This window comes from Paramisgurnus dabryanus, chromosome 1, assembly GCF_030506205.2.
Source record: "Paramisgurnus dabryanus chromosome 1, PD_genome_1.1, whole genome shotgun sequence".
Taxonomy (NCBI): Eukaryota; Metazoa; Chordata; class Actinopteri; order Cypriniformes; family Cobitidae; genus Paramisgurnus; species Paramisgurnus dabryanus.
The window spans coordinates 49278416-49301722 of NC_133337.1; the positions used below are offsets into that span (position 1 = coordinate 49278416).

Below are 23307 nucleotides of genomic sequence, written 5' to 3' on the forward strand. Positions count from 1 at the left end.
GTCTTCGTCTGACAACACATTTTCCTCACTCTTCTCTCCTTTCTCCGCCATCGTTTTTGCTAACAGGCACAGCGTCGCAACTGACACCTCACAAATCAATCTGAGCGTAGCTGAATTGGGGGTTCCCCTGATTGGCCAAATAGCATGAACGCGCAAACCATCCGTGCGTCCCAAACTGCCTACTTCCATACTATATAGTATGCAAAGAGTACGAGAAGTAGTACTTTTCGCCTACTATATAGTATGGAAGTATGCGGTTTGGGACGCAGGGCATGTCTTCAGGACTAAACGTGATAGGTCAAACGTTTATTACATGCGCTTACCGTTTTCCCTTTATTCATCACATCAAGGCTGTCTGTTGCGATGTGTTCATCGCGTGAGTTCATATCGCGATGACAATGAAAATTCGATGTATCGTTCAGCCCTAACTTCAATCACACAGCTGGTGGGCAACACACAACATGACAACATAAACATCAGTTGAGGGCTGCAACTCCACTTTTTTAAAGACAATATCCTGCCCAAACCACTGTTGTGAGTGATATAAGTATTTGAAATGAAAATGATTTCTTAATGTCTAGTGACATATGAGGTCCATTTTATGATTAATTGATATAAATTTCTAACATACTGTTCCTTTAAAGGTTTTTTACTAAACAATACAAAAAATATTTCAGGTTCCACACAACTATGAGGTTGTATATTATAAAAAAATGATGCAATTTTCATGTCTGGGTGAGATGGTCTGTTAACAGCGAGTACGTTTACATTTGGTGGGATCAGCAGTTGAATAGCATAAACAAATGACAAGAAGAATAAAACAACTTTCAGCACTTTGCTCCCAGACAGGGGAATAACATGTCTGAAACAGAGAGAAAGAAACTGTGTTTCGTTGTTGATCTTTGTGTGTGTGGGACAGTCGGTGTAGGACCTGCCTTTACTCTTCCCCTGGGCACTTTTGCTCTCATTTGGCTGTCTGTGGATTGTGTCCAGATAGAACTCTGTGTGGTAACCTTCAAAAAGTGGCTGCACACAGTAATAAAAAGAAGTCCGAAGCCGGGGACTGAGCCTGTGTCAGGGCATGTACCCTTTCAGCTCTGGGGACAGACAGAGGCCTTCAGACAACTCAGAAAAGACTTGCACTCAAACAGCTGTTGTAAAATTGATGATGTGCCCAATTATATGTGCCTGCTGAGGAGAGGTGGACGGATTGATAGGCGGATGAATAGAAGGAGAGGTGGAAAACGCCTCTTCCCCGGTGTCTTCTGCCTCCGTCTTGGTGTAAACGGCTAGCAGGAAGAGAGGGATGAAAACGAGTGACATTCGGACCTCCGAGATGTCCTGAGTGATTTGATGTTCCTGCAGGCCAGGCTCAAAGGCGGACAGACACGGTCAGTCACACAGAAAGGAAAGACAGTCGGACAGCAAGATGAAAGAAACTTTGACTGCAGTAACACAGTGTTTCAGGAGTGTGGAATCATGGGAAAGTAGTGAACTAGAAGGAAAAGCAAGATAAAACAAAATTTGAATAGAAAAGTATATCAGCTATTTGAATTGTGGATGAGACCAAACAATAATGCTGCTAAAAAAATTGTCATTAGGGTTTAAAAGATATGATGCCATACGTACCTCTTAATTAAATTCATATTTCTCACGTAACCGTACATTATATTATAAATAGCAAATGCTTTATAGAACACCAAATAAAAGTATATACACAATAAAAGTAAGAATAAAAATAAAGCTTTCAATTTAGAACATTATAAAAGATAAACAAAAAATTAAGTTGGATTAACTTAAAAAAATTAATTCAGTTGGTAACACCTAAAAAAAAGAAAAAGAAATGTAACTTCAATTTTCTACTTTACCGTTTTCAAATTCAAGGTGAAAAAACTTGAAAAAAAATTACTTTAATTGGTACCAAATCAAAAAATGTACGCTTTTTCTACTTAACTCTTTCACCGCCAGCGTTTTTTTTTTAAAGTTGCTAGTCAGCGCCAGCGTTTTTCATGATTTTCACCAAAGCTTAATGCCTTCCAGAAAATGTTCTTCTTTAAATATATAAACATACAATATACCAAATGAAAGAACAGACCCTCTGCTTTCAAACAAAAAAACTGTTTCATCCTACCTTCAGTGGTTCTTTTGTAATCAGCTTTTGAAAATGGTTAGGTTTCTCCAAAAACACCACATTTTGAGCAAAAAGCAGAGATAATTCAATTTTTGTGACGGACTTTTCATAGAGATCCCATTCAGAGCGATCTTTAAAACAGACACGGACATGCAGCCGCTTGCCATAGGGCAATACTTCCGGGTTTAAAAAGTTGCGGAAGGTGGATAATAGCGGTATTGCGGAAAGACGGAAAATCTCGTCATTGGCAGGGAAGCATTTTCTCTTGATTGACGAGATATCTCGTCAATGGTGGTGAAAGAGTTACAATTTTCACTTAAAGTGAGAAAATTAAGGTTTTAAAAAAACATTAATTCATGTGTTGCCAATGGAAGTATGTTTCAAAATCTGTATATTGTACATTAACATAATTTTTATTTATATATGGTAGCAAAAAAAAAAACTTCACATTAGTGTTTAGACATTTCAATACAAGAACACAGTCTTCAAATCAAAGTATATTTTAACATTTTCAATTTATTGTTTTTAATATATCCCATATTTTATATAGTGACGACATATCCTGTTACGGGTCCAAAATATTTTTGCATGATTTAAATCTAGCGCAAGTTGCTGCAGGTTTAGTTTCAATATCTGGAAATTTACAGTATAAAGTGGCAGCTCGTGACTGCTCTTCCGAGGGGTGCAAATTCAAAATATGTGTTTGTTGCGTCATGTGAACCATGTACATCATGCTTGTTTTGTCAAAATAAGTGCCTGCTGCACACGGGTCACAACCGTTTATGATAAAAGAGATGCTTATGTTCACAAAATGCACTGATTACGCATGAGATTATGCGAGTGTCTGGCAAACGCAAGCGTTTCTTTTATCATAAACCCTTCAGACGCATCTGCAGCAGGCACTTATTTTGACAAGATGCATGATGCACACAGGTTCACTCGACGTGCAGAACACATATTTTGAAATTACGAACCACAAACATGATGGGCAACATACATCGCATCATGCACTCTTGAAAAAAGAAGTCACTGTTATAAAAAGCACTGTACATTTTCACATATGATAGTATTTGCACAGCCATACTTTACAGCCTTTAGAGCAAGGGTCTAATCTGTAGTGGTGGTCAGCAAGCGGTTAAAGGAACTGCATTTATAAACAGCCCATCTGTAATGATTGTGCCAATATAGATTTTAGTAATATCCTTGTTAAATGGGCCTTAGGGATCTGGATCTTTAACTAGAGCAGGCCTGTGGAAAAGCTTGGCGTCAGGGTCATTTAAATTGTTAATAGGGCCTTTAACGGGGAAAGAATATTTTATATCATTATGAGCGTTAATCTGCAAGCGTAAGCATGTTGGTATTTATTTATTTATTTAGTTTTCTCGAACGTCCGTTTTTTTCACAGCTACACTCGCTATTTACTGAGTGTCAACGTCCTCATTAAACTGTGTGATAATTAATTAGCACCTCATTATGTAGACAGAATCTGATGTGAAACATACAACAGAATAAATGACCATAATTTACGCCAAGCTTAAAAAAATGACTTTGTTGTACATGATAATGACCTCCTAGATCTAAATGTAATGTGTCTTAGTATGGATATTTCAGCTTGATTATATTTATTAGTATTCCACTTCTGGAATACCATTATAGGAAAGGTAGAGGAATAGTTCACCCCAAAATTTTCTTATAATTTACTTAGTCTTATGTCATCCGAGATGTATATGACTGTCTTTCAGATGAACACAAATAGTTTATATTAAATTGTTATTGTTAAATCAAGTATATGGTACTCAAAATAGCGAAGATCAAATAAGCACATCTATCCATCCAGTAATCCAAATGACTGAAATTTGTAAAACTTTGTTGTGTTAAGCAATACGGTACGTTTACGAGAGAAAACTATTAATAATTTAAGCTTAATAACAATATTGAAATCCAAACAAGCAAGAAATTAAGAGACTTTTTTTGTTTTGGGTGAACTGTTTCATTAACATTTTTTGTACTTGGTCTATAAGCCGCATTTTTTCATAACTTGGCTGGTGCTGCGTCTTGCAGTCATGTGCGCATTGTAAGTCAGTATGAATTAATTTTGACATTTATGATGCAAGAATATGACATCATTACTGTCTACAGCCCCAAGAGTCCGCCATATGCTGCTTCTGTATTTTTTTAATTCAATGCGTTCTGTAATGTGGAATGACGAGTATGCGAAATTCACGTAAGTTGGCTTGTTCGGTTAATTTAGCCTATTCAACCTTCCAGGTAAGTTCTGTATGCTATGGTTTATCGTTTAAATAACTGATAATATTACGTTTGATGTACAGACATGTTAAATGTCTGTTCTTCGGCTTGGATTTTGTGAATTAATTTTCTAAATAAACGCGACTATAGTCCACAGTGACTTATGTATGTTATTTCGTCTTAATGACGCATTTTTGAATGATGCGGCTTATATTCCGGTGCGGTTTATAGTCCGGAAAGTACGGCAGTAGATATTTTACACATGAACATTAGCTAAGTGTAGTTTTTTATATTTTTGTTATTGATTCTTAGTAGAGTTTACCAGAATTTACGCGTGTTCCACAAAAGTCATTTGTTTATGTTGTTAATGCTGAAACGAATAGAGTCACGTGAGGCATTTGCCATACTGTGCGCAAGCGCAGTAGCTGAAACTACCTTGATAAAAAGTGTTTTAAGCACATTTGAGCATAAGAAATAAAAATTATGATACAATTGATGGTCAGAATTATGCTGTTTAATCGTTATTTTAGCCTGTGATTTTAGAGATACACGTTTTCCCCATTCTAGTAGATAGGTCTTCAGTCTTGGATGTCTAAAATAACTGCCCAAAGGCATTGAAAAAATGGCCGCCTAGTGGAGAAGCAGAAAGCCATCAGGTATTTTATGCATACTGTTTTTTTATTATTGGACATACTTCTCATGTTCGCATTCTGATTTTTGTATTCCGTATAGTAGGGAAGAAAGAATATTTGGATGCAGGGCATGTCCTTCCCCCGTCTTAGTGCGTTTGTTTTTCTCCATCCAAACTCAGCATCAGACTTCCTCTGTTTCTCTCTGCTCGAACCTCTGCCGCACTTTTGTCCACCTCTCAGTACTCTACAAATATACCGATAGAGAAGAGCGACATATCTGATTATTACATATAAAGTATTTACAGTACAGACGGACACAAATGTGTATATAAAAGATACATGAGTGAAAAAAAGAGCTGTGTAATTGTGGGTTTGTAAAGTTCCCGTGGATGTGGTGTACACACTGCAAATCGTCAAATAGTGCGTGCATGTGTGCGCGCATTTGAGGCTTGTTATTAATGGCAACATCAATTTGTGGTCTCACAACTAAAGGAAATATTTATCTTTGAGCTCATGCACAGGGGAAACTGAAATATGAGACCATAATGTGTTTCACAGTGTGTTGGCCGCAGGAACATTACATTATACAGTTTGGTTTAACAGCTTTTATTCCTTGTTTTCAGTGGCACAGGAAGATCCCGTGGAGAGATTTTATATCAGCCAACTCTCCAGTTACTTGATTTAGGGGGATATCCTCAACGTACCTGCTCCGTTTTTCCCCTCGTATTGATTTTAAATTCGTTTGCATTTCCTCCATTTTTATTACCAGAGAGAGCGCTGACAATCGTAGTTGACAGCTGATCGGCTGACCCTGGAATGGAAGACCTTGACTCTTAATATCCGATACAGGGAAAGCGATTACAATCCAGCTCAAAGTTCTCATATTGTACCACCTATGCTCAGCAGCTTGCCATTTTATTTTCGAAAGCACGTGTTTATTTATATCTCATTGCTGGCCGGGCGTAAAATGGAGGGCGTTGACAGGATTGTTTCATTTGCGTTTAGACTTCTTCATGCCAGCGGTCTCATCTATCATCTGAAGTGATATATGAGCGAGCGCGTCCTCTCTTTATCTCCGCGTGTGTGTGTCGTAAAGTGCGCTGCATTGTTGGCATTGTGGCTGTGTCACATTCATTTGTTTAAAGGCCCCTTTCGCCCCGGACAGAGACAGATAGCGGTGCTTAATTTTCTTTACACAAGATTTCCACTCCCATGTGTGCGGCGGTATGCACCCGCCACGGTTATGATGGTTATTAATATCTGTATTCAGTCTTTTAATCTGGCCTATCTGTCACATTGCAGTGTGACTGCTCCATCTAATCTGAGTATCCTTCAATCTGTCTCCACTCTGATTGGAAATTAATGAAGGCAAGAGACACAGGCGTTTAGCCACAGGCCCGTGCGTCTTGTGTCTTGTCTGTGTCTTTCTTTTTCTGTTCTGTCATCGCTCGACAGCGTGCAGATGTAGGCCATTTCTCTGTTCCTTGAGCATTACGCCGCACGCCGGCTCTTTTGGAGATGCACCTGTGTAGCGTAATCCAGTCGTGAGTGTGTTGTTTACTCGTGATTGTTTGGTGCATTTGAAAGCAAGGCTTTGATCCATGCAAAGATTTTTACTCCCCTCCTCTTCAAACTGCTAATGTGGTTTCTACTTATAGTTGAGTGGGTTTTTGTTGCAGGAGGAAGGGAGGGGGAAATTGTGTTTTGTTTATTGTCTTGTTTTTAGCCTTTGGGATACGCATATGACAGTGACCGTGGATGAGCTTGTCAGACTGTGTTAAAGATGTCTGAGTGTGTGTTTAAATGGGTTTACATCGTGACAGATGAGATGTGTTTGTAAGCAAGCATCTGAATATTGCATGTGCCGTTTGGGCTCAGTCTGATGTGACACGCTGGGGTATGCAAAAACATCAGCAGTGCATGTTGGCGAGTTGGAGATCCCCAGACATCCGGGTTGTAACTAGATTTGTACACTTTCTGAAGAACATAAAAGTGTTGCAGATGTTTAAGTCTAATACACAATACTTATAGGGGATGTAAGGTGACACACACCCATAACAGAGTTTTACTGAGGTAGTACATCTAACGTGTTCATCTCATCTTTCTCTACAGAGCAAGTGGGGCAGGAGATCCTCGCCAACCTTCACACCGACCGTGAAAAGATCCAGAGGTCCCGGGACCGGGTGAGTTTACATCTACAAATACATTTTAAATCATAAAACAGTCCTTCCAGAAAAACGCCACGTTTTTTGTGATAGTTTTGGGTAAAAATCCTTGATCTTGCGGTACGTTTTCTTAAAAATTGCGGGAACTTGCAAAAACTGCGGGAACTTGCAAAAACTTTTCAATGATGTTTACGTCACATAATCACATCACTTCATAACATTTCCATGGCAACAGGGGACATGGCTGCGTTTGTGTGATTTTTCAACTTTCTGCTAAGGTATATGTTATTTTTGCTACCAAAATACAGGGACTATAAAAACATGCAAGCGCCTCATATTTTGCACACGGAAATCGGCATTATGTTGCGAAAGTGTGGCGTATTTGAAAAAATGCGACCCCTGCATAAATATGCAGACTTTGGCTGATTATGGTTGAATCATGCGATCGCAAAATGGCGTTTTTTCTGGTGGGACTGATAAAAGCAAGACATTAAGCAAACACAAAGGCTTACAAATACTTCGTAGGATGACACAAGAGCCCATATGAGACACTTCACAAAAATAAAAGGAGTTCACCCAAGTGTGCATTTAACACCAGCTCGCACCCTTAAAGGTGGGGTACGTGATCTCTGAAAGCCAATGTTGACATTTGAAATCACCTAAACGAACACGCCCCTACCCCAATAGAATCTGGACCTTCTTTTGATAGACCCGCCCCACACATAGGCAACCCAGGCAATGATTTCGGTAAGTAGACACGCCCCTTACTGCTGATTGGCTGCAAGTGTGTTTTGGTAGTCGGCCCAACTCCTTTTTCCAAAGTGTTTTTCAAAAATCACGCACCCCGCCTTTTAAGACCCGGGTTTTGGTTTGTCTTTTTTTCAGATTTCTTCCAGCTATTTTGGGGTTCCAGTTACACAGAATTAAGTATTATGGTGCAAACATAAAAAAAAATTCATGTCCACATATGTGGACATCCAGGTCTTAGGAGGTTAAAGAGATAGTTCTCCCAAAATCATAATTTACTCACCCTCATGTTGTTACAAACTGTATTAATTTGTTTGTTCTGATGAACACAGAGGAATATATTTTGAGGAATGTTTGTAACCAAACTGATCAGAGACCCTATTGACTTCCATAGTATTTTTTCCTACTATGAAAGTCAATGGGGTCTCTTACAAACATTTCTCAAAATATCTGTCTTCGTGTTTATCAGAACAAAAAAATTTATACAGGTTTGTAACAACATGAGGGTGAGTAAATAATGACAAAATTTTCATTTTCGGGTGAACTATCCCTTTAACACTGTAATGTCGCTCTTTCTTAATGTCCCTGCACATTGGCATAGCTACTCTGCTAGAATGATTGATCGAATGTACACCACACATAAAATAACTCTTGACACATAGCAGAGTACCAATAAGAAGTCTCTGTAATTGTCCCGTCTCATGCAGTGAAGTCACACATGATGTAAGACTGTCTAAATAGGCATAGCTGGACAACACAAACACCTCCAGAAAGAACAATGGTTTGTTCTCGAGTCTTCCACTTCCTGTAACGCTAAAAGCTCTTCCACAGTTACGTCTGGATATCAAAACAATGTTTGTAGACTCCAGACTGTGTGTAGACTGGAGTCCACCAAGTATAGAAAATGTGTACTGAATGTGCTTTATGTAAATCACTGTACTGTACATACTGTAAAGTTGTCACATACAAAGTAGGGGTAGGTTGATACCACTTTTTCCATACAGATCAATCAAATTTCTCCAGTGCATTAACTTCGCGAGCACCACACGATTCAGTTTTTTTGCCCTTATTTACGGGTCCTTGAAATCCTTAAAAGTTTGTGAATCTGGGGAAAAAGGCCCTGGAAAAATAAAAATAAATAGATACAGGTCAGTGAAAGTGCTTGAATATATTTTGTGCAAAAAATTTCCTGATAAAGAAAATCCATATTTTTCCTTCTGTAGTGTGACGTCATAAAAATTCTAGACTTTTTAGCGCACATGCTAAACTTTTAGTTTGAGTCCTTAAATCTTCTATGTGATTTTGATCCGTACTAAATGCTTTTTTACATAGTTGTGTGTGACACATGAAAACTGCTACAATGTATCTTACAAGGTTACACAATGTAACCTTGCTCTCACTTAACCCTTTCCCCGCCAGCATTTGAAAAAAAATGTTGCCAGCCAGGGCCAGCATTTTTCATGATTTTCACAAAGTTTAATGCCTTCCAGAAAATGTTCTTCTTTAAATATATAAACAAACAATATATTAAATGAAAGAACAGTCCATCTTCATATATGCATTTGTTTTTTTGAATAAAGCTGTCGAATACATTAAGAAGACTTTGAATACAGTGTATAATAATGTTTATGTTGCTTTTATAATAGTCTAACTTTTCTATAGCATGGCAGTAGTAACGCACAGTATTGGATTTGGATCGGCCCCCTTACTCCGATACCCGATCCCAAGTATTGGATCGGCACACCCATAATACAAAGTAAATCTCCCTGTAACTCCAATACATAACATTTCTTAAAAGGAGACACAACAAACACAGTTTCTGCCAATTTCATGTTCATATCTCTGAAGTGTCTTTACTTTTAAACAATTTTTAAAAATCAGATAAAGCTGTTCCACTTCTTTCTGAAAACAGACAAGCTCTTAGGGGTGTGCTGTGGGCAAAGCTAAAGAGTCATGGTGGTCAGCTAAACAAATATACAGTAATTATACATCATCGCATTTTCCCTGGATTTTGATTTGCTACGATTTTGATTGTTTACTTTATATACACTTGTGTGCCAAAACGCAGACATTTAATGCAGTTATCTTTTATCCCTGGGACCATTCAATCTTTTAGTTTTAAACAATCTGCAAATCCAGCATCAACTTGGCCTTGTTTATAAAACATTTGTCCCCGAAATGCAGAAAACAATGGGAGCAGCCCTGGAAAAACAAGCTGTATCCACTGTCCCCTTAACGCAGCGTTCTTTGGAAAACAAACAAGGTTATATTTTCCTCGCAAACCAAAAACACACCTTGGTGAAATTGTTGTTTTTGTGATCAAAAAAACGAAATGACAAATCTTTCTCAAGAAATTCCTGTGCAGTGCTTCCGACTTAAATTAACGTCCACATTTCTTCACCAAAGTTGTTTAAAACAGCTTACCATCTATTTACCGGATTGTCGACGCCCTTAGCACACTTATTACCGCTGTTCAAGACGCAGCTTGCATCTCTTTCCCAGTTCACTTGTTTGAAGTCACCTAATGCAATGTTGCACAAGAAATTTCGCGACTGTCATGGTTTGCCACAGATGTGAAAAGCGATAGCGATATACTTCCTGGCTCTTGCGTCACCCTGTCTTTGTCGTTAAGCCTCACCATTGGTTGAATTTGATTTACACATTCAGACGCACCTACACTTGGAGGGGTCCCCAAAGTGTCACCGCAGTGAGGCAGCGCGAGTTCCCTCGAAAGGGAACTTTAACAATGTATTTTAAAAGGTAACACGATGTAACCTTGCTCTCACTTGAAATGTGTCCCCACATTTAGTCCTTGAATTTGAGGGTATTGGACCTGGAAAGTCCTTGAAAGGTCCTTGAATTTGAAGTTAACTAAGGTGTGGGAACCCTGTAAAAAGATGGAACCTGACTGCGTGTGTGAACAGCAAATTTTTTTGTATTTACTGGTAAAGTCATTCTGGTAAATTCATGGTCGAAATTATTGCATGAAAGAGGCTATTATTTAAAAAAAGACATTTTTACCTGACCATATCTATGACCATCAGGCTTGCACCCAAAAGGCATTATGTGGACATGAGTTAAGTATGAAAGGTGATATACAGAACTATTTGTGCAATCTTTCAGGAGTTTTTTTTAGTCACACCCCCCTTGCAAATATCAAATATCTTTCCCTGCATTCTCATAGTTATTTTTTATCTCAACCCTTCCTCGCTTCAACCTTTATTTCATTTACGCCCCCCTGCTTGCATAATCGTCTTTACCTTTGCATATCTCACTCTATCACTTCTGGTTGTGTTTGTCCCTGCCATGTCCCAGTCATAGTCTTCTCTCTCTTACTCTCTTTCTTTCTAGAAGACAGGTATAGAGAGCTCAGTCAGGGGCCTCTCTGATGGCTCCTTATGAAGGATGCTTAAAGATCATAACATGGCAGTTGGGCAGGCAGCTCATTTCAAAGGAAATAAAACATTTCCTTTCAAAGGTCTGCTGTCTATGGAGAATAGCTCCTCTTCCCCGGAGCACCGACTGGCCCTTTAAAGACATTTTGCCGGGCAGGAAAAATGGAGAGAAGAAAAGAAGAGAAAGCACGATAAGAAGACATTAGATGGAAAGAGCCATAAACTGCTTTTCATGCGAAGGAAACGACAGATGAAAGAGTTTTTGGAGTGTCTCTTAACAATCGGCACACTTGCACGGCCTTGCTCTCAAACACATACACACAAACATTAAGAGATAGACAGAGTCCTGATAGTGGTTCTTGCTGATGCAAACCTCCTTGCTAATAAGTAAGGTTAGAGACTTGAATAAACATAAGATGCTAGGTATTACATTTTGGTGCGCAAGTCTTTGTGGTAGACAGGTGAGTTATGCCTTAAACATCTGACTTGTTAGGTAGGGGTGTGCTGTTTGTTTCAAGAAATGTAATGTTAATAGATGTATCCGCTTGTTTGACGTCACACTGCACCGGGTGCAAGCGCTCTATCAGATGTTTAAGCTGACAACAAAAGGTACTATTATTCACTTACACAGTGCTTTAAAGGAACACTCCACTTAAAAAAAATATATGCTAATTTTCCAGCTTCCCTAGAGTTAAACATTTGATTTTTACCTTTTTGGAATCCATTCAGCTGATCTCCGGGTGTGGCCCTAGCACTTTTAGCATAGCTTAGCATAATCCATTGAATCTGATTAGACCATTAGCATCTCGTTAAAAAATAACCAAAGACTTTTTTTTGAGAGATATTTTTCCTATTTAAAACTTGACTCTTTTGTAGTTACATTGTGTACTAAGATAAACCGGAAATTAAAAGTTGCTATTTTCTAGGCAGATATGGCTAGGAACTATGCTCTCATTCTGTTGTAATAATCAAGGACTTTGCTGCCGTAACATGACTGCAGCAGGCGCAATGATATTACGCACTGCCCGAAAATAGTCCCCTGCCATTGAAAGTTACTAAAGGGACTATTTCGGCTGGTGCGTAATATCATTGTGCCGCCTGCAGCCATGTTACAGCAGCAAAGTCCTTGATTATTTTTTTAGCGCGATGCTGATGGTCTAATCAAGTTCAATGGATTATGCTAAGCTATGCTAAAAGTGGTAGCGCCAAACCCGGAGATCAGCTGAATGGATTCCAAAACGATAAAAATCAAATGTTTAACTCTAGGGGAGCTGGAAAATGAGTATATTTTCAAAAAATTGCAGTGTCCCTTTAAAACTAAAAAATTCACAATCTCCGTACTGAAATCCCAGCAGTTCGTCTTTTATTAATCTGTAAAATATTGAATTCCGGGATGCCCTGAGCCTCCATGAGTTCATAAAAGCTTGGCCTAAATATATGAAATGGGTAATCAGTGGTCAAAAATGTCTGTTTAATAATGTAAAATATATAGTTTCAAACTTATTTCTGTAGCTCAATTGGTAAAGCATTTTGCTAGCAATTCAAGTTTCATGGGTTCGATCCCAAGGAACACATGTACTGATAAAACAAATGCACTAAATGTCACTTGGATAAAAGCATCTGCCAAATGCATATATGTTAATTTAATATTACAATGTCTATTTAATTATGTTGCTTGTGGTATATTGCTGTATTTAGGTTTAGTCCTGCGTGACTGTGGCTGTTTTAACTCCGTTCAGAGGGTGAGATTCAGGCATGTAGCCTAGGGTACCGTGAGTCATCTTACAGAGACCGTTTACTGGTCTGTAATCTGAATCTGCTCTAGATCCGCTCAACTGGTAATCTGTTTCATTGTGGGTTTTGTTTTGGGATCCTGATTCCACCATGTGTTTTCTTACTGGCATACCTCTGACCCGCTGACACAGAGAGCGGAGGAGAGAGGGATTGTGGGAAAAGCCGAGGGATCTCTCGTGGGACATATCCGTCGTTGAGAGAGACATCAGGCAGCTCTCGGGCTGCCGGTGGTGCCAGATCCCAGAACCCGCCTAAAACCACATCTGTCCCTGAACTGCCCGCTAGCACACAAACATACACGCACGCACACATGCATATGTCCCTGCTGACTGCGAGGAAAGACACGGAGGCTTTCTCGAAGAGGCCAGCCAGAATCACATACTGTATCTGACTGATGCCAAAACTCTGACTTTAGTTCCATAGCAATGTCAGCATTCCTACACACACACACACTCAATCTCCATATGGAAGATTTTTGCTTATGTGTCCCCCTACGTGGGCCTTGTAATGAATATTAAACATGTACGCATTTAAAAGTAAGAGAAAATGTATCGACAGACAAGAATGAAATATGCACTAGATGGGAGAAGGTTAATTTTAGTAGTTATAAAAAAATGCATATATAACTTGGTTGGTTATGTAAAACTTGCATATTTTTATTATCAAGTTTGACTGAATAATTTCTAACTACCCTGAACAAAATAGCTAATCGTTATTGCACAAAAACTATTACAGCCAACACAAAGCATTGATATTTGAATCGTGTAATAACAGAAACATCACTTACAGCAGGCATATTTAACAATAATTGTGTTGAATTTATTGTTAAAGGGGTTGAGTTTGTTGCATCACGGCTGCATTGTATAGACAGTAGCCTTGGTGCTGTAAACGGGATGAGGCGTAACTTGTCAAAAAGGGGTTTAGCCATGCTGAAAATACCACACAATGCCAGCACACCATAATACTTTTAGAGAGCCTCTGAATTTAATCCCAAAATTGTACAATAGTGCTAAGAAATAGTAAAGCTATAAAGATTTTAAGGAATAGGGGGAAGAACAGAAATTAAAGGGGACATGTCACAATAATTTTTTAAGATGTCAAATAAGTCTTTGGTGTCCCCAGAGCACATATGTAAAGTTTTAGCTCAAAATACCATATAGATAATTTATTATAGCATGTTAAAATTGGCACTTTGGGTATGTCCTTTAAAATGCAAATGAGCTGATGAAGTGCAAACACTGATCGCAATAATGGTGCTTTGATGCAATTGAAATTCAATTGTGCTGTGAATTATTTTCTCTCTCTCTTTCTTTCTGCACTAAATGGCAGTGCTGTGGTTGGATCGTGCAATAAATAATAAGAGCTCCTTATGACATCATAAGGAGAGACACATTTCAATGTCCTATTTTTTCATGTGCTTGTAGAAAATGGTTTACCAAAATTAAGTTACTGGGTAGATAGAAGCAGGAACCGAGTTATAGCACTTAAACATAGACAAAGTCAGATTTTCATGCCGTGGCCCCTTTAAGAGACCTCCATGTGGTCCTGCTCATAGATTTGAGGTGGGGTATTTGTAATTTTTAGGATTTTCAGAAGTAGACAACATGCACACAACTGTTCAACATTGTATCTGTTCTTGCTCATTTAAAACTTATGAATCTCTAATAAATCCTTTGTGTTTCCATAATAGCACAAATTTGACATGATGTCCCGCTCCTGTTCTTTAAATATGAGTAATTCTCACAATGGACATTTTGTCTCTGTCTACTCCACAGCTGCGAGAGACGGACACTAACCTGGGCAAGAGCTCTCGGATCCTGACCGGCATGCTGAGAAGGTAAGAGGAAGGTAGGGACTGTCACTGATCTCTCTATGGATGTGTTTGACAACGGCCCCATAACATCCACTGCACGAACACTCACTTATTGCTATGTACCATTTGCACAGCATGAGCCACAGTGTTTTGTTATTGGTAATTAGTACATTTGTAAAATCCAATTAGCACATGCACCCCGCACTTTCTCACTATGTTTATGTATGTCAATATAAAACAGTCATTGTTAGACCAGAATTTCCACAAATGATGATTGTTTGGAAAAAAATGTGTGCAGAATACTGAGAAATAGATTGAAGTATGTAGTAGTCACACGCTTATGGAAAACGTGTGTTTCCAGGACTGGAAAAGACTTTTAGTAGAACGTCATTAAAGGGAAATAAAGTCATCAACATTGACTTTACAAGTCGATATCTAAATTATTTTAGTTTTACTTAACTGTAAGATAGTTAGTTGGTTAGCACTTATTAGTTAGTTGGTTAGCACTTATTCTTTGTGAGTGCAATCTCTATGAAATAAATTGTACAAATATTGGTCAGAATTAATATGGTCAACTTTGTTTAGTGGGTCCTAAAAAACTACTAGCCGTCACTGGGGCAGTACCCTTTCAGAAAGTAAACCTTTGCACCTAAATAGTACATGTTACTACCTCAGAGGTAAATTTTGGGTACCAAATACACTGCAAAAAATTATTTTCAAGAAAAAAATTCTTAGTATTTTTGTCTTGTTTTCAGTAAAAATAAGATTTTTTTCCTAGAATTTTTTTTTGCAGTGCAAGAACGGAATAGTTCATTGAAATATGGTATTCATACACTGCAAAAAACGACTTTCTTAGCAAGTTGAGGTGCATTTTCTTGATGAGGAAAATAACCTTAGAAATTAAGTCTAGTTTTAAGAAATAAATAATAATAATAATGATAAATAAGTGAATTTGTGGATTAAACAAGCAAAAATCTAACTTTTTTCTTACACTGCAAAAAAATGATTTTCAAGAAAAAAAATCTTAGTATTTTTGTCTTGTTTTCAGTAAAAATATCAAAAAAATCTTAAATTAAGATTCCTTTTCTTGATAAGCAAAACTACTCAAGAAAATAAGTCTAGTTATTAGAATAAAAATATTGTGCATAAAACAAGCCAAAAATAATAATAATCTGCCAATGGGGTAAGCAAATTTTTCTTGAATTTTTCTTGAATTTTTTTGCTTCCCCCATTGGCAGATCTTTTTTGCTTGTTTTATCCACAAATTCACTTAAATTTGATAAATTTTGTCTAAAAAGTAGACTTATTTTTTTGATTTCATTTTGCTCATCAAGAAAAAACATCTCGATTTAAGAATGTTTAGATATTTGTACTGAAAACAAGACAAAAATACTAAGAAAGCCATTTTTTGCAGTGTACACTACAAACATTACTTTCTTGGTATGTTTGTCCTGTTTTCAGTACAATATCTAAAAATTCTTAAATCAAGATGCATTTTCTTGATGAGGAGAATAACATAAGAAAATTATTTTATTTTTATTTTTTTCTTGAATTTGCTGTTTAGGAAAAGTAAACTTGTTTCAAGATTTATTTTCTTATCCCATTGGCAGATTTATTTATTTAGCTTGTTTTAAGCAAAAATTCACTTAAATGCTATATTTTGTCTAAAAATTTGACTCATTTTCTTAGGTAATTTTGCTCATCAAACAAATGCATCTTGATTTAAGAATTTATATATATGTTTGTACTGAAAACAAGACAAAAGTAAGAAAGTAATTTGCATGCCATTGCAAATGTGCAGGTACACTGCAAAAAATGATTTTCAAGAAAAAAAATTCTTAGTATTTTTGTCTTGTTTTCAGTGAAAGTGTCTAAAAATTCTTAAATTAAGATTCCTTTTCTTGATAAGCAAAACGACCCAAGAAAATAAGTCTAGTAAAAGAAACTTGAACATTTTTCTTAATCACTAAATTCAAGAAAAAATCAAGAACAATTTGCTTACCCCATTGGCAGATTTTTTTGCTTGTTTTATGCACAAAATCACTTAAATTTGATATCTTTGGTCTAAAAAACTAGACTAGAAAAATACTAGAAAACAAGACAAAAATACTAAGTTTTTTTTTTTTGTGGAAAATCCTTTTTTGCAGTGTATATGACTTTCTTTTTTTCAGTTGAACACAGATGAATAATTATATATTAAATGTTATCTTTTAATGTAGTGGTCAATATGGCAAAAAGCACATACAATTATTTGTTCATGTAATTAAAGTAAGGAAGTCATGTGGGATGAGGGTAAGTAAATTATGAGAGAATTTTCCTATATGTGTTAACCTTTCCTTTAAACCTATCTTTAAAAATGCATTTGTGATGAACATACACAATGGTTTTAGCGATGTTGAGAGTTTTGTGAATGGTGGCGTACACATTCTTTTCAAAATTGGCTTTAGTTAGTTTCTATTTCGCAATTACATGTGCACAGATTCGGTGTGGGCCTGGTCATGATGTAGTCGGCCTTCAGGGCTTATATGCCCTCAAGCACCTCTGTTGTTCCTCCCACTCTTTCTGCCTCTATGTAGTATCGGCTTTAAACGGCAGAGCTCATCATTCATATCAGCAAGCTGATGAGATATTGGCTTTTTACGCTGTGTGCTAGATGTGAGATAACCAAAGCCTCTCTCTATATTCCACTTACTCTTGTTTTCTCTACCAGCCTCATTTCTCACACACACACATAAAGTGGAAAGCTCACACACAATTCAGTTTAACGTCTGTCACATCTCCGTTTTATAAAGTGCCTCCGCGCCCTTTCCTGAACCGTGACGAAGAGGGTTTGTTTCTTTTTTCTCTTTTTGATTAAGAGTAATATGTAAATGACACCAGCAAAATTTAAAACCCCGGGGCAGGAAGGAAGTGCCAATTGAAATAGATGCTTCAGTGGCTGTAGACAATCAGAACGTGCGCGTCGGGCGGGCGAGCGAGAGGGAGAGAGAGAGAGTGATATGCTGGGGACCTAGACTGTAACCAATATTTCTGCATATGTCTCCATTTTGTCAAGTCTCATTAGGAGGGCCGCGGCCGTGCGGTGTCACAGTAGCTGTCCAGAAATCATTCATCATCCGCGTCTCCTTCCCACCTCCCTCTCGTTCTATCCCGGCTCAACGACGAGTAAATAACACACACTTATTTCAATATTATCATATTAATGTTAAAGTTCAGCTGTCACCTAATGGGAAGACTAAATCAGACGTAGCATTTAAGAAATGTAGGGCGACCCAAATCAGGATTTATGAGTTTTTTCTGCGCACGCCGTCGTTGGCTTTCTGCATGAAGGCCCACCGCACCCCCACATTCTTCTTGTTTGCCTAGTAAAGGTCTCTTTCACTCTTCTTTTTCTCTCTCTTTATCGTTATCCTCTCTAGTTTTGACATTTTGTTTTAAAGCAAGCAAATTTTTTCAGTATCACTTTCTCCTGTATAATAAGTCTACGTAGCACCTAAAAGCTATATGCAATCAGAAACCAATGCAAAAAAACTTTTTTCCTGATTCTTTCTCACTTTATTCATTTTGCAGGCTTTTTTCATATGCATACTTTCTTATTTAGGCTTGCATTGCATTGCAGAATATAGCAAAGTCAGAATATCATTAGGAGATAGGGAAAGAAAGTGACATTACAACTACATACTACAATATAGAAAAATGTTTGCACAATTGTGAACAATTTTTTCTATTTTCAAAGTTTAAATTTTTCAATTGCGCTGTTGCCATCTTTGTTGTTAACGTATTCAACACAGGCACTTTTAGGTCATGTGGTTGATTTACGTTACTGTTGATCATCTGTCAAACATCGCATAAAGCCCTCCTTGACAATTTGATTGGTTTGATCAGCTTTCAGTCGTACATAGTAGCGCCATAACGGAGCGTCTCCAGACCGAACTCCCCGACCTGAAATGTTGTGGGCGGGGCTAAGTTTGGCTGGCACCCAGGCTACCAACCACCAGCATTATAGTTTGAAACAACCCATCATAGGTTAACTTAAACCCAGTGGTTGGGTTTGTCCATATTTTACCTATAGGTTAAACTATGGGTTGAAACAATCCACAATTTTAAGTGCACGCATGGTTTAATGTGACGTGAGGGTAATTTATTGAATAGCAAGGTGAACCTGACTCACCCCATCACCTTTGCACTGATTATTCGACTTGCTCTCTGTACACACTAACACACTCACTTACCGTAGGTTGTATTTGTCATGGTGAGGTTCATAGTCTCACAGCAGTGAGTTGAGGACAGAGCATTAGCCTGCTGCGATAAATATTGTTGTAAGATGGAGACAGGGGGAATACCGCGCCGCACCAGATGTTTACACTGGATGAAGACGTCTCCAAGTTTGTGTACTCTGCATTATTTCCGCTCCGAGGATATTGCACGTGTTTTGAGCGCATGTTTTTCTAAATTTCAGACATATCTACAGGGCTGTTGTTGGAGGGGGCAAGCTAAAAAGTTGTCCCAGGTCTAATGGGGCATTAAAGGGACACTCCACTTTTTTGAAAATAGGCAAATTTCCTAGCTCCTTAAAGGTGACATAGAATGATTGAATGCGGTATTTATCCTTGTTCTGTGATGTGACATGTAGACAAAAAATGTTTTGTTTGGGTCTGTAATGCCTTAGAAGCTTCCTAAAAACCTCTCTCAGATAGCTCTATTAGGGTGGGGGATTTTAAACAAGTGGTTTTGCACCTATTTGGCTCCCCCTACTGGCTTAACTTGCAATCTCATTACTGATTGGCTGACTTTGCTGCCACTCAAAAAAATTTGCCAATTATTTTAAAGTGGAGGGGCAGTGAGATGCCTGTGATGTCATAAGCATCAGTATTTCAGATTGGGCCGTTTTCTGGCTGACATTTCTAAAAGAGGAATTTCTATGAGACTGAGATGTTTAGCATGTCTAGCACTTTTTGTATGTTCATGAATGCGGGTAGACTACCATTATTCAACAAAGACAAGGTAAAAATGGTTTTTCATTCTCTGTCCCCTTTAAGAGTTAAACAACTGATTTTTATCATTTTAGAATCCATTCAGCTGATCTCCGTGTCTGGCGATACCACTTTTAGCATAGCTTAGCATAATCCATTGAATCTGATTAGACCATTAGCATTGGGCTCAAAAAAGACCAAAGAGTTTCTAAGTTTTTCCTATTTAAAACTTGACTCTTCTGTAGTTAGATTGTGTACTAAAACCAACAGAAAATTAAAAGTTGCAATTTTCTAGGCCGATATGGCTAGGAACTATACTCTCATTTCGGCGTAATAAGCAAGGACTTTGGTGCCGTACCATGGCTGCAAGCAGGAGCAATGATATTACGCAGCAGCCAAAAATAGTCCCCTTGGTTACTTTCAACAGCCCAATCAGCTGAATGGATTCCAAAATGGTAAAAATCAAATGTTTAAATCTAGGGGAGTTGGAAAATGAGCCTATTTTCAAAAAAAGGGCAGTGTCCCTTTATAGGACCAGGGGGAGAGGGGACTTTCAAAATTTTGTCTCTGGCCTTGTGAATTTTTCCCGAGTGTATTTGTTTAAAACACATTGATATCAAAAAGATATGTATCCCAAAAGGTTTTAACAAAAGGGTTTAACAGTGACAGTCTGTTAATTCGCCCCCCAATCAAAGTGAACTCACGGCGAGCGTAACGGTTTTACTGGCGCTCTCCCCCGAGCGGACTGCTACTGAGCTGGGCCGTCTCGCGCTCCAGCTAAGTCTACTAAATTATTAATAGATAGCTTCAGAAACTCCTGAGGGTTTTAATTATATTGTCATGGTCATACTCGTCTCATTAATTTTTAATGCTCATGCATGCTTTAAGAAATCATAATATTATTAAAGAATAATCTTGGCAATTAACGCATTTGCATTGATGACGGATTGTTTAATACACAACAAGTTATTGGACTGAGAGTCTTCAAAGCAGCCTGGAAGGAGGGCTGAAGCTGCAGTTACAATGTGACCTTGCACAAGAAGTTCTTAGAGAAAGCTAGACATCAAATTAATGTATAAACTTACAGTCGAATGAAGTTTGATAGGTTTGCTTTGTAAGAAAGCATAAGCAGACAGTTATAAGTGCGGCTTGGATTTGTTGAGAGAAGTTTTCAGTGCTTCACAGTGGGTACCGTGCCTGTACTGTTTTCTTAAAGGGGTAGTTCACCCAAAAAAAAAAAAAAAATACGGTCATTATTTACTAATCCTAAAGTTGTTACAGACCTGTATAATTTTTGTTTGCGCTGCTGAACACAAGGAAGATATTTTTAATGAAGCAGAAAACAGGAGCACCGTTGACTTCCATAGTAAAAAAAAAAACAAATACTATGGAAGTCAGTGGTGCTCAAAAATGGTTTGGTTACAAACATTGCTTCCTTGGTGTTTAGCATGCAGAACAAAGAAATGTATACAGGTCTTTAACAGCTTAAAGTTAAATAAATTATGACATAATTTTAATTTTGAGTGAACTATCCCTTTAAGGTCTGTTTATTGTCATCTGATGTCAATAAACAACAAGAGCATACAGTACCGTGCAAAAGTCTTAGGCCACCATACCAAAATTAGATTTGTTGTTTTTGCAATGTTATAGTTATCATATATAATTGTTTCTCAGCCTCTTTAATAGAATACATCCAGAAAATACAGTAAATGTGTATATAGTATTAAAAACTGAAGTTTTTAGGGTAAACTCCCCTTCCACTTGAGCAATAGCAGGAAACTGCATGATCTCTTAAACCTAAATAAAATTAAATCCTAATTCATAATTTTAAAGAATAATTTATTTTTCTCAAAAATGCTCAAGATGTGTTTAGTGCCAAGAGAGGTCACACTAAACACAAACGATGCCTAAAGACGACATTTAGTCCTGAAAATTATTATTTTTAATTTTTTTACATATTTCCTGTATTTTCTGTTTGTATCTTAATAAAATAGATTGAAAAATAAATATGGATGGACATTAAAACTTCTAAAACAACAAGTCTGGTGGTGGCGGCCTAATGCTGCGTTTACACCAACCGCGGTAGAGGCGTGAAGCACGAGATTTCAATGTTAAGTCAATGTGAAGACGCATTGACGCGCGTCTGGAGGTCCCGTGGCGCGGAAGAGGCGTTTGGCGTGGCGCGACGCGGAAGACGCGTTTCCGCCGTGTTGTGCGCGATACGTGCGAATGGTTCTTTTTGTGCATTTTGCGGTTCTCGCGAATTTGCGGCTGACACCTGAGTTGAAAAATTTGAACTTTGCGGAATTTCGTGCCGCGTTAACCAATCAGGAGCCTGCTTGCTGCTGTGGTGGCAGCACCGTCCGGAGTCACTCATTCAACCAACGCTTGATATTGTCCGTAAGCTGTCACCTGGAGCTATACGACACAAGTTCTTATTTCTATAGAGGAAACAGGAATAAAAAGGACCTCGCTTGGTGTCAGTGAGGACATTTGGCAACCTGGTAAGTTACACACTTTACTTTTCACGTGGCGTTTATCGACCCGCGCCGTTTATTTTCCCCCTATAGTAAGGTTACCAAATACAAACTGGTAACTCTCTCGATAAATGCACTATCAACATCAGTCATCTTGCAAACAGACAACCGAAGCAAATGCTTGCTTTTTCTGCGCGTCTACTTCGCTCTACACGCGCGAATGCATTTAAACTGTTCAAGCGGCAAACTAGGCGCGGTAGACACGATTTTGACGCCTGAAACGGAGTTGGTGTAAACTCAGCATTAGACTTTTGCACAGTACTGTATATGCAACATATCATCATGTTCACAACAAAGCAGTTCATACCAAACCTGGTGCAAATTGTTAATTATTTTCTGAATAATAATAAAAAAAAAACTTGCAATGCAATGTAGCTTTGTAAGAAATTGTTAGTTAACCAAGCAAAAGACAACAGTTGGCAAGACAAACTCCTTAAGGTGTTTAGATAGATGAGAAAATAACAGATTCAAAAACAGTTTTCATTTTTTTTGCTTTAAACATAATTATTTTAACAAAAATCCAGACTTCTTGTGAATAGGCCTTCACTTTAAAAGTGAAATGATGGCTGCAGAGGGGGAGGATGGTTAAAGACCTCCTGTTGATACTGATAGAAAAAGAGTGAAGGGTAACATTGGGATCATTGCCCAGCCCACAGCTCTTGCTCAGCCTTGCTGGCTATCCACGGAGACCAGGGGCCTGATACCGCATGCAGGTGGTCGAGTCAGTCGCCAGGCAGATCAAAAAGTCAAACCCCTGGGTGGACCTCCCTTTGAAATGGGAATGGGGCAGACATATCAGACAGAAAATATAACCAAGCCCCGCACTGCAGAACAGCTCCATATTCATGGCCCAGCTTACAGGAGCCAGGTTTC

The 23307-nt window shown here is 38.1% G+C and overlaps 1 protein-coding gene across 4 annotated transcripts in view; it reads left to right on the forward strand.

The window, feature by feature from the left end:
• vti1a (vesicle transport through interaction with t-SNAREs 1A) overlaps positions 1-23307 on the forward strand; it is a 159527-nt gene that overhangs the window by 88042 nt on the left and 48178 nt on the right. For 2 of the 4 annotated variants that reach the window (XM_065262955.2, XM_065262957.2), the window contains 2 exons: positions 7123-7193; positions 14887-14959. In XM_065262955.2, the coding sequence (XP_065119027.1) occupies positions 7123-7193; positions 14887-14952 (137 nt within the window). In that variant the 3' untranslated portion in view covers positions 14953-14959. The remainder of the gene's footprint in view (positions 1-7122; positions 7194-14886; positions 14960-23307) is intronic. The other 2 variants (XM_065262953.2, XM_065262954.2) reach the window with 1 other exon arrangement.